The 12,380-nt window shown below is 37.8% G+C and overlaps 1 protein-coding gene across 6 annotated transcripts in view; it reads left to right on the plus strand.

Annotated features, from left to right (window-relative positions):
- The window catches only part of SULF2 (sulfatase 2), an 84,369-nt gene that overhangs the window by 32,204 nt on the left and 39,785 nt on the right, over positions 1–12,380 (plus strand). For 5 of the 6 annotated variants that reach the window (XM_066561900.1, XM_066561898.1, XM_066561902.1 and 2 more), the window contains exons 2-3: positions 5,555–5,801; positions 11,265–11,504. In XM_066561900.1, the coding sequence (XP_066417997.1) occupies positions 5,627–5,801; positions 11,265–11,504 (415 nt within the window). In that variant the 5' untranslated portion in view covers positions 5,555–5,626. The remainder of the gene's footprint in view (positions 1–5,554; positions 5,802–11,264; positions 11,505–12,380) is intronic. The other variant, XM_066561903.1, reaches the window with a different exon arrangement.

Raw genomic sequence — 12,380 nt, forward strand, 5'->3', positions numbered from 1 at the left:
GTGGGGCTGGAAGTTGAGCGAGGGGGCCCGAGGGGCGGGCGGGGACTGGGGGCGATGTCGTCCCACCGGCCTCCGCCAGCCGTGCTGGCAGCTCCCCCGCCCTGCTGCGGCCCTGCCGGCCCGGCCCGGCCCGGCCCGGCGGGTGGGCGCTCGCTGGCTGCAGCCGTGGGCTGCGGACCGGCCGGGGGCTCGTGCCGTCCCCTCGCCAATGGGAGAGGGCCTGGGCGGCCGCAGGGGCGTCCGAGAGTGCGGGCTGAGGGAGCCGCGCCGAGGCTGTGCGGAAAACGGGTCCCAGAAAACAGCTGGATACCATAGCGCTCAGCTTCACGTTCGGCACATCACCGGACCGATCTGGGCAGTGTGTGTAGCTGAACGCCTCTGTGTGTTTGCAGATGTACAAACACAGGGAGATCGCCCCCCCACACACAGACAGTATACGGCTCCAAAAAAGTGTTTATTTGGTAGGATGTATTTGTGTAATGATATCTGGTTTTGCCTACTTTTTCTATCTTGAAGCACTTGCACTCATTCCCTTACAGTATTTTCAGAAGTATAAGTCTGTGGTTTTTACTGTACTTAATCCAAGTTAATATAATTATCATTAAAGTAAAAGACTGCATCTATTATATAAAAATGTGTGACGATAACAGGTAAAATAGCAAAATAATTCTTTGTTTCTTTCAAGTTGTTGTTGGGTGTTGCATATGGTGCAGAAAAATGTGTTTATTATTCTATATTTGGGGGATCCAAATAGCAATTTTACCTATCAGAGGACTAATTAATTCTTTGTGTGTCACTGGGAAACTCTCACAGTAATATTCAAGCAGTGGGCAGAAAGAAAGTAGATTGAGGTGCTTAGAACATTTCTTAAAATATCAAGTCCTAGGGAAATTTATAATTAATTTACAATTCTGTTTTATTTAAAATAAAGTTGCAAAATATGAATGAGATTTTGTAATGTGACCAAGCTTCTCTGTGATAAATATTTCATTTTTGTCTAGTGTTCACCAGCATAAGGCAAGCAAGTCAGAAGAATGCGTCTTAATAGTAAATCAGTGACTGTAAATCAGCACAACTGTAATCTTCAAGAGTCACATTTAGCACTGGGGATTTGATTTTTGTATTTTCTCATAAATTTTTGACTGCCTGAGGGAAAAAAAAATCAGAAAGTAGAAAACTATAAGCAAATGCAGCATGTTGTTAGATTACAGCAGTAATGTTGAAACCAGTCTTCTCCTGGGAACCTTGTTAGATTGCAAACAAGGTTCTTCCCAATCCACATATGAACACGTGTTTATCTCTTACAAACACAATATAATGGTTTGAAGTGATGGCTGACAGCTTTAGTGAGAGAAGACCTAGCATAACCAAAGCTCGATGCATAGGAGTGACTCCAGTTAAAAGAACAGCAGCGCAGCTGAATCCATTTAACTGGTAGAGTGGATTTGATTGGGTTTGTTGCTAGGGAATGTCTCCAGCACCATGTATTTCAATTAATTTAAACACTGGATGAATTACACACCTAGGTCTGCTTAAATAATCCACCTGGTATTGGCTCCAGCCATATTGAGAGCAGGTGTGTGTTGCTTCTCTCCAGCCAGTTTTCCCTTAATGTGCAGTTCCACTGTGTGGATCACCTTGTTCTGTGGTGGTTGCTGGGCAATTTGAACTTGTCATACCAATTCTGTACTTAGTGTTTTGTAGTATACTTATTTAAAAGTAAAACAAGCCAAAACAAATAAAACCCAAAGCCAGTTAATGCAAACATTACTAGAAGCAGTAATTTCTAGAAGTAGACTTGAAGTAGACATTTATTTGATACAGAGTTACAGGAAGAGTCTGATGTTATTCTTGGTTATGTTGTAATAATCGAATTACCTGACTTCAGTGAAGTTGCACAGAGTTTATGCAGTAGACAGTTGTGCTGGGACTTGCATTAGGGAGCTTGGGAGCACCAGTCTATGCAAGCTACTGTCAGTTACTAATTCTGCACACATGGGGCCTCTTACATCTGTGCCAAGCAATACTAATCAATAGCATGTTAAAAATACCATATAGGATAGAATTGACATCAGTCATCCCTGTGCATTCTGCTGCTGTAAAACTGACATTGATTACTGAGGGCAGTGTTATAAAGAAGTCTTTCCTTAGTGTAAAAGCTACCTGGAAACAGCCCTTTACTGACTTCTTTTATAAATGGAATGTGGATGTCCGGCTTTATCTCTTCAACATTTATAATGTAAGTTAGTGCAACATTTTGTGTTGCCATGAAGGAGAAAGTAAGAGGACCAGACTTCCCCAAAAGCAGCCTTCTAAGAAGTTTCACAGGCTTAAGAAAACTCAGCTAGAATCCCCATCTGAAGAAGATTTCATAAATTTCTGATAGCACTTTCCTAAATGTAAAACATGAGTGACTAGAGTTTTCAAGTTCATGTGTGTAATCTGGAAGAAAATAAGAGGCATACCTAATTCTAATGAGAACCACTACAGATTAAGCATCTTTAATACTGGAGGATGGCCTGCAGAGGCACAGAGAGTAGTGGACTGTCTGTACCACTCAGATCAAAATTACATTTTGGAGAGGGTGCTATATTAAAAGATTGGAGCACTGCTGTGGAACTGTTCTGGCTTTATCTGTAAGTTGCAGATTAACCTTGCTGACAGGAATGGGAAAAGAACTGTTAATAGAAACTTTGTTGTGTTTCTTCCTGGAAGTTCACCAAAGACTAGGAGTTAAAAAAACCAATCTGTATTTGGCCACTGGCAATCCACGAGAGACACTCTTGTGTTGCTATTCTGATAGCTACTTAAAGCTAGCTTTTGGATTGGACTGTGTATATGCTGTTAAGTTGTGGCATGTATGTCTTGTGAAAACATACTTTAAGAAATAGGTTATTTTCTAAAATTGCTTTGATTTTCTTACCTACTTATTGGTATGACTTTTTCACATAATTACACACTTTGAGTTGATTCCCAGGAGTTCTTACCCTGATAACAATGGAAACATAACATACCACAATGTTGAAAAATATTCATTGTGGGGGAGTGACGTAACAGCTTTGGTGGAAGATGCCTGTGAAATTCTCTCTTCCACTCACAGTATCTTTCAGAGATTGCTAATTCTTTTAACCACAAATATACGAGTGTAGATAAAATAGCTGCAGGAGAGCAGTTTATGTGCGTCCCCAAATGTCTGAAGTATTTCATAGATAGCTAAGCAGCTCTCTGAGCTGGGGACAGTTTCTATTTTTAGTTATGCAGTGTGTGGGGGGCAATAAAGTGTGAGGAAATGACTAGCTAAGGGGAGAGAGGCAATGAGGTCGGGAGGTTACTTCCATGTATTTGTTTTAAAGATGAGAAAAATGTAAGAAAGACTCTTAAATGCACAACACTGTAGTGAAGGTAGTTCTTCTGACCAGATATAGCAAGAATGGGCAGCCTTCCAAATGCTGCAAGAAAAGTTAGCAAATGCTTTTATTTTGAGAAGCTGTTGGCTAGTATAGACTGAAGAAAACCCACGTGAACTTCCAGACCTTCAGAAAAATGTTTGTGTGTAATGAAAACATCTATAGCGTTAGTTTATTTTTTTTAACAAAAGTACATATGTGGTATTCCTGAAGAGCAGAAGGCATTTCTCTACCTCGTCCCTCAAAAAGCTCGTGTCTGAGAGTATGTGCCTGTTAAGCAAACTTTCTTTCTACACTCCCCTGTTGAAACATACAGGTTTCTTTCTCAAGCTGCTTTTGTCTACTCTGGACAGCAGAAACACATTGACTCTGACATAATTCTTCCCAGTTATACTGCTGCAGATGGAATTCTTAGTACAAGGAATAAAAATTGATTTGACTCCTCAGTGTTTCTTTTGCTATAGCCTGGCATATTTCATTGCAGCAGCAGATACGAAGGCTGCATCTGTTAAATATGAAAGCTCTTTCCCTGCCCATTGGAACAAGTATGGGGATATGTAAATAAATTTTTAGTTTCTGGGAAAAAAGGTAACTTCCCCTGCCTGTGAAACCCACTGGACAGACTATTAAGGAAGGAGGATTTTTCATTTCCTCCAAACCCTATCAGTTTGCAAATTTGGAAAGTACTCTTAGTAAGTATTCCATATTAGTATAGCAATATATCTGCTGACTTATCTGAAAATTCAATATACATTTCTTACATGAGCATAGAAACTGATTATAATTTTTCAGACCAGTGGTTTTGCTAATGCATGAAAACTTTGATTAAGAAAGTTTATCTCAAAGAGCAATTGCTGACAGAGAGGAAGAAATAATGTGGCTATGAAATAATCTGCTGGAGTAAAAACTGTTTTCTGTAGGGGTAGAATAGCCAACGTGTTTCTTAGGGTAAAACACGTTGTGCTATGTTCTTTCTGCTCTGACATTTCTGGGCTTTACAAAAAATCAGAGAATCTCTCTTGCATAATTTGAAATTGATTTTTCCTTCTTGTACAAAAGATCATTGGCACCAGTCCAGAAAAAGACAGGGAGCAAGTAGGGAATTCATAAAAAATGGACTCCTTGATTGCTGGATCTGATGAAATAATTAGTACTTGATATTTTCAGTACGTTTTCATGTTGTTATTTTGACTTCTGAAGGCAAGAGAAGATCCCTTTACATCAAAAGATGACTGAACAAAGCTGTGATTTCAAAGATTTTTCAGCAGGCTAATTCATTCCTTGTAATTTCTTTGTAGGAATTACTAAGAATTTTTCATTGCATCATTAACAGGAGTAGTACCAGTTAGATGTGCTCTGTTTTGCAATCAAGTCAATTTTTGGGGCATAGGCTCTGTTTTGCATTCCAGACACAGGCAGTGCAAGTCACTTTGTTGCATCCATTCCCGAACATTAGCAGTAATGGGCCTTCAAATGTGTTCATTATTAATAATGGTATTTTTAAAAAGTGTATAATCTTGGAAGCCAAGAGAAATGCTAAAGGGATCTTGCACTAGCATCAAAGCTGTAGTAGACTTCAAACAATATCATAACATAATTCAAAGATCAGGGCAGCTTCATTCTTTAATGGAATTTGTAAGATAAATCAGTATATAACAAATCCTCTGTCAGAGTGTTCTCTGACTTTGCAAATATGTTGTTAGCTCAGTAAGATTTACTACAGTCCTGTTTGAGAATTATGATAGATATGGGGTTTTTTTCTCTTCAACATCTGTATTTTTGATGTAAACAAAAATGTCATCTGTAAACGGATCACTAAGGAAGAAGGAGGATGATTGCTATTTATATGTATGAAAGCAAAAGATTTTGAAACCCTGCTAAATCCTTGAGCTTGCTGCTAGATCTGAGCTTGGAGTGAAATTTCGTTGCCTATGTTGATAACAGCTTATGAAATTTTTCAAGTTTCTGCTGCTAGCTGGCACTAGAAAAATAAGTGTTTGCTTTGGGAGTTTGGTTAGTTTTTTCTTAGGAGTTAAGATTATTTCAAGTACATTGCTTTTTACTTCTTTGGAGAGAACCTGGCTGTTCCTTGATGGGTGCAGAGGGGTGAAAATATAGATAAATACTTGTTTCCCTCTCCCTTATAGGAGACCTGCAAAGAAAAAGAAATAGAAGCCGTTAAGCTTCCTTGTTCAGAGAGAACATTAAATCAGCACAACATGGCACAGCATAGTATTGTCCTTGGATTATTCATGATGACTGTTTTATCACTGTTGGATGGAAGTTCAACTTTCCTGTTAAATCAACGTCTGAAGGGAAGATTTCAAAGAGACCGTAGAAACATCCGCCCAAACATCATCCTTGTTCTTACTGATGATCAGGATGTAGAACTTGGTAAGAGACCAGTATAAAGAGAATTTTGGCCAATGAGTATGACATTGCTTTTTCTTGAAGCTAGATCCTTGCATTCAAAATAAAAATTGTTTTTCAGTATGAAAAATGATAGGAAGAAAATGTTTAAACCTGTCTTTATAAAGAGCATCCTTTCCATCTGCCTGCAATTCAGGGACAGCAAAAGTTAGGCCCAAAATGCTAAAGCTTCTGTTCCTGTGGAAATATACAGTTCACGTCTGTCTGTCTTCATCTAAACATCTAAGCTTTGCTTCTGGCAATTGCAAGTATAACCTGGGAAGCTGCATGCCAAAACCGTAGGTTTAAATTACTAACCAATAATTGCACCATGTAATTATCCAAATTCTTTTGTGAAATTGCAGGCATTCATTACATATACAATTTTCATTTTATTTACTTAAATGTTACCTAACACAGTCATACTATGCTTGTAATTGTCCATTTAGATGTGTAGTTGATTACTGAGCAAAATGACACAGAATGAAAAGATCTACTCTGTTATCAACTCTATGTTAATTGTTGAAGAAAGGAGATGAAGATTAAATGCATGGTATGCCTAATGATTTGGAATAGTGAATTAACTGACAGTTTGGCTTTTGTTGTGTTACCTGAACAAGCTTGTATTTACCAAATGCTGTCTTTAGTTATGAGACGTGATTAACACAAACCAGTTAACATTAATAATTTTGCAGTAGAATTATACTCTCATATGTGTATGAAGCCTCGGTCATCTGAAAAATGAGAACTCTTGTATGTGTAGTCTGGTGGGGCAGTTTTGCTACCAAATTTTTCTGCATCCGATTTCTAGTATGGATAGGAAAATTTGGAAAACGGACCTCATAGAAGAAACAGAACATAAAATTAATCAACTTGTACTTCTCGTACACTTACTCATCTTGTTGAGAAGTGAATCACAGCCATGTTGCAGTCTTTGTACGGATGCTTCCTTTGTATCAATATTACTGTATGTCTGCAGAATCATAGACATCACATTCTTCTTCAAGGTGGTAAGAAAGACTGCTATGGAAGGAATCTCGTCAAATTAAATGCCATTCAAATTATCAGGATCAGATGATATTGTTGTCACCTTTTTTTTTAATGGTTATTTGGATCAGAAATTAAGCAATTTCAAGAACATATATTCCAAAAAACCTAAGCACGTTTTCTTGCAGGCTTGGAAGATGGTCCTAAAAAATGTACCATCTTCTATTTTGTGCTAGCCTTTGTGCTTCTGATGCAATTGTGTAAGTCCTTTGGGCAATATATTTCACTTCCCTGATAACTTGATGCTTTCCAATTTCAAGGATGATGGGCATGTGTCCACGCAAATTAGGATCTAACTGAGGAAAATCCATTTGATGAAGCTGAGATTGCATATTTGTCATTTGCCACTAATGGCTTTGGGAGACTCAATATTTGTTTGAATTAATTTTTATTGTTGTCTGGTGAGCTGTCCAAGTTAATCAAAATTGCCATTTGTGGTGATTGTAGTTAGTGCATTTAAGTAAGATGAAAACAAGATGTGAATTACAAATAAAAGCTAAGGAAAAGTTGGAAGCTATGAAAGCGTAGCAGAGAAAACTGTGGGTAAGATTTAATCTGTTTCTAAGAATATTCTGTAACTGATTGGTGTTTTAGCTTTCATTGTTCTCTTATAGCAACTTTGGAGGTAAAAGGGAATGCAACACAATCTCAAGTGCCTTTAACAACCTTTCCTTTATTTATTTAAAGATAGATTTAGCAATGTGCCAGTAGCAGGTGGAGCTTACCAGAAAGACAATGTTGTCCTTTCCTGAAAGGAGGTGGTGTGTTTTTTTTGTTTTGGTTTTTTTTTTTTTGTTTGGTTTGTTGTTGTTGTTGTTGTTGTTTCGGTTTTGTTTTTTAATTCGCATTACTCTTAATCGTTTTACTGGAAACCAAACCTCAGCCTTGTATTGGAAGAAGGAAAATACTGATGAAGGGCTGGTAGATCAAATGCAGAATCTCTGAAGGGCATCGAAGGAAGAATGAGTGTAGATTGTAATGGATACAAATGGGAGAAGACAAATGAGAACATCAAGAACTACAGACACAGACATATTTGATAGACTGTCTAATCAAAATACTTATATTATTGACAAGCATAATATAAAGAAGAGGAATATAGTGACAAGGAATAATGAATTAGGAACAGACTTTTTTTCCCCTACTACATCCAAGTTAGTATAACGCTGATGTCCTGTGTGTGATGGATTCAGTATCTCCAGTTGAGTCAGTTTGCCTACCATACTGCTATGGCTTTAAGAAACCAGCTCATTTCATAGTCTAATTGGAGAAATATCTGATTATTTAGGAGCTTTTCCAACCACATTAAAGAAATCTGAGTGAGAGGTGATTTGTATGTTTTGAGGCCTACCTCTAAAAAGCTACAAAAGTAGCATGGAAGATAATTTTTTCTTAGTTATCATGTGTGGAGATGGGGCTTTAGAGCTTTGTTAAATGTGAGGGTATCTTGGGGTGAAGAAAGGGAAATGAAGATGTGAAAAGGGTGTCTAAGGAGTTTCAAATACAATAAAAAGAGAAGTCTTTAGGAGACTATTAAAATTCTGGGGTTCAGTTTACTGGAAAACACTTCTGAAGTTGTGCTTCAGAGTAGACAAATCACTTGATACTTAATACAAGTTCTTCAACAGTTGGAGCTCCGTAAAATGTAAATTATTCCTTCCTTCAACAAAACGCAACTAATAGGAAGTCAGTATTTTTTCATAAATAATTTGATATTTTCTCCATTAATATTAGTCAAAAGATCAGCTTCGTCCCTGAGGTGAACTGTGAAGATAGGCGAAGCAAAGTTATGGAAAGCACACATTTCAAGTGATATTTCAACAGAAAGTTTGCTTAGCTTTGTTCACTGAGTAACTTCAACGCTTCAAATTGATTGAACTTCCATATTTTCATAGTAGTCCAATGAATATTTTCTTAAAATGGCATAGAAATTTCTTTTAACTGCTAGATTTTTGTTTATTATCAGTGGTTTTAGATGGGTAGCAACATCTTCTGAATTAAATATTGATACTTTTAAAGCATGACTATCTGTCATATATCCACTAGTGAAATCCCAGAAGGTTTTCTAGCTCAAAAGGTGGTGTGGTGAGGTCCTAGTTGCTGATTAACACATAAGTAATCTGCCAGAGAATGGTTGCCTGTGTATTGGAGGCAAACGGAAGAAAATAAGCTTTAGTGGGCTGGTTTAATGCCGTTTCAAATATTTAAAGCTGGCCTATTTAAGATTATACAGAAGAGTATGCTGGATTTTTACCTTGCGCTGCCCTGTCACTCTGTATTAGTTCTCAAGCTGGAGAAGCAGATTAGATCATATGTTTTTGTGTTTAAGACTGTCGATATATAAGATGTTGTCATTACAGCAGTACAGCTTCTTTTATTAAAGAAGCTTACTGTCCCCAAGGGGAGTCTTAACATGTTCTGTTATTTATGCATAAATGCCTCTGTCATTTAAAGGCGCTGTTAAATTGTATTTCAATATTGCAATGGCAAAACATTTTTTCAAACTGCCTGTTTATACTTGGGCTAGCTCATAAGACAACAGAGGAAACATCCACTGTTTTCAAGCTCACATAATGTATAATTAGCTGTTAATATTCGTTAACTGTATTGTAAGTACCTTTAAGCACTAACACTTAACCCACAGCTATTATAGAAACAAAAAAGTAAGATATTGTTTTCTTCAGAAACTCCTTTTTGATATGTGAAGTTTAGCAAATTCTAAGGGGGCAGTGCAATACCCTGCCTTGGTTCTTGTCACAAAGTGATATGACATGTGGTCTGACTTGAGAAATGCACAAAGAGATTTTCAATTTCTATTTAGTACTCATTCCAACAAAATAGTCTCAAACTAATGCCATGGCAGTTCTTAGGTAAAATGACCTTACCATAGCAATTAACCTTCCTTCATGGTGCCAGAGAGTCAGATTTTGTACGTGGCTTATGACCATTTTCCCTCTAGGTTTTGACTCCTGGTTTTTTCAATGTGCTCTGTATTAACCAACCTCCTGTTGCAATTTCATGATGAAATTCTGAGCTTAGAAGAGCTTAGAAGAAACCTAAATCCATTATTGACAGAAACAACGTAGTTTGTGCCAGATGGTTGTAGGATGCAACCATCAGCTTTGATTAAAGCTGAGCTATTAATCCAACTCAGCCTTGGGCAAGTTAACCCCAACCCTATTCTAGCATGAGCCCATACCTTCCTCTCCATGTTGTCAATTGGCTTTTTCTGCTCATAACAAGAAGGGAGGGTTGGTGATGAACAGGTTTTATCTCCTTTGCAAGGTCATGCTGTTGACATGTACCATGACAAATTCTTTAGAAAATTGAAATTCTTCCTAGATCAAGAAAATTTTCTCTAACTTGCTCAGTTTTTACTCTTAGGCACTGAAAGAGGAGGGAAGCTAAATTTCTTATTTCTCTGATACTTGGTGTCTCTGGGTTTAGGAAGAATGCTGATATGGATCCAGATTTAGTTAGGTGGATGTCCAGTCTTTGACCAAAACCTTGTCTTGAATAAACAGAAAAACCATTTGGCAGCAATGCGGCATTCAGTAATTGTGGTCAAAAAGACTTTTATTCATGTTACCCCAATTTATCCAAATCCCTTGCTTATTTGTATGGTTATATAAAGCATAGTTTTACCTGTCCCAAGCAGTCATCTAAAAATCTGATTCTGCAGAATCAAGCCTAAGAAAATGTAGATAGTAAGACTTTTACCAGAATGGATGAAGCAGATAGCTAGAACTCAGTGAACTTGTTAGTGAGCTTTTTGGTGTCTTTGGTTCAGTGACAATTAGAGAAATCAATGCCTCCTAATATCTCACATTAGGGAATAGAACTATTTAACTCCACAACAAGTCCAGAAGACCTTTTTTGAGCAGTAGTTTGGACTAAATAGTCTTCCAAATGAAATGATTCTGTGCTTACAACCCTCAGCCTTTTGCATAAGGCTGGCACAAAAGGTAGTGTATCAGGTTTCTTATGAAACCAAAAATTAAATTACACTTATGGAGTATATATGCTTTGATCAGGGTTGCTGTATAAAGTGCTTTTCACCCTCAGCTGTTGGAACAGTACTAGCAGCTCCAGAGAGGATGTAGAGATGCTGCAGATAGTTACGGTTGTAAATCTTGAATTTAGAGAGAGAGAAATGAAAGAAGCATTATGATCTTTGTCAACATGCTTGAGTCAAATCTTTACTTAGGACTTCAGTATTTAGTCCTTTCTGAAACAATGGGAGAACTTCCCTGAGGCAGGATCAGTAATCTCTCTGGATTTGGGCTCACTCAGAGATAACAGTGCCCTTACTACTTGTGCTTCCTTTAGGTCTCTAATGTAGTATCTGAGCTCTTGTGACTGAAACAAGAAAATATTTATGAAATGTTTTCCCTCTTTCAGGTTCTATGCAAGTGATGAATAAAACAAGACGTATAATGGAACATGGAGGTGCTCACTTCATCAATGCCTTTGTGACAACGCCCATGTGCTGCCCATCTCGCTCCTCTATCCTGACAGGGAAGTACGTCCACAACCACAACACTTACACCAACAATGAGAACTGTTCCTCTCCATCCTGGCAGGCTCAGCATGAAATACGCACCTTTGCAGTGTACCTCAACAACACAGGGTACAGGACAGGTGAGATCAAGGCTGGGTCCATCTGAAAGCTTCCTTAGACTTACCTCAGACTTAGTACAAAGGCTAATGTATGTTTTTTAATTCTAATTTCTTCTTGACTTCTGGCGTTCTTAAGTGCATAATGCCAGAGCTTAAGTCTTGGTGTTACTTTAGCTTCCTTGTATTTTTACTTAAGGAATTTTTTGTTTACAAACAAACAGCCAACAAAAATCCCAAGGCTTCTCATTTTCAGAAGGTGGAAATAAAATACCGTGTATGCTTGAACTGAAGACCTAGCAAACCTAGAATAAGGCCTACAATTACCTGAAGTGTGCAGAGCAACCAAGAAAGGAGTATGAAAAGGAATTAGTGTTTTGACTTCTTTCATAAAACTGATACATGAAGCAAATTGGGAATGAGAGAGAAGAGACTGCTCCTTTTGTGCTTTGGGGCAGTCAGCTGGTATGATTTCTCTAGACAATCAATTCCCAGAAAGGTTTAGGAATAATTGGCAATAATAATTTGTTGGTTTTTATTCTTTAGTTTTGAGGTCCTTTGGTAGTACTGGTTTGCCCTGCAGATGTACACTTCTTAATTCCTTGTTTGTGGCGTGGCTTGTTTGTTTGTTTGTTGGCTTGGACGGGTTTTTTGTTTGTTTATTTTTGGAGTTTTTCAAGGAGTAGAAAAAGAGGCAATGAGGAGTAAAGCTTTTTGAGGCTTGCTTATATATTTCAGATCACAACCTTGGAGTGAGCAAACTTTTTAACCAATTCATAACCCAGGCCATCTCCCTGGGGTTTTTCTCTCCTCTTTTCTCTTTTGTGCAATCTTGAAGGCAGAAACTGTACTCTTCTATTCCGCTTCATAGCTTCCATCTGTTTTTCTTTTCTGCTGCTG

The sequence above is a fragment of the Molothrus aeneus genome, chromosome 17 (genome assembly GCF_037042795.1).
Source record: "Molothrus aeneus isolate 106 chromosome 17, BPBGC_Maene_1.0, whole genome shotgun sequence".
NCBI lineage: Eukaryota > Metazoa > Chordata > Aves > Passeriformes > Icteridae > Molothrus > Molothrus aeneus.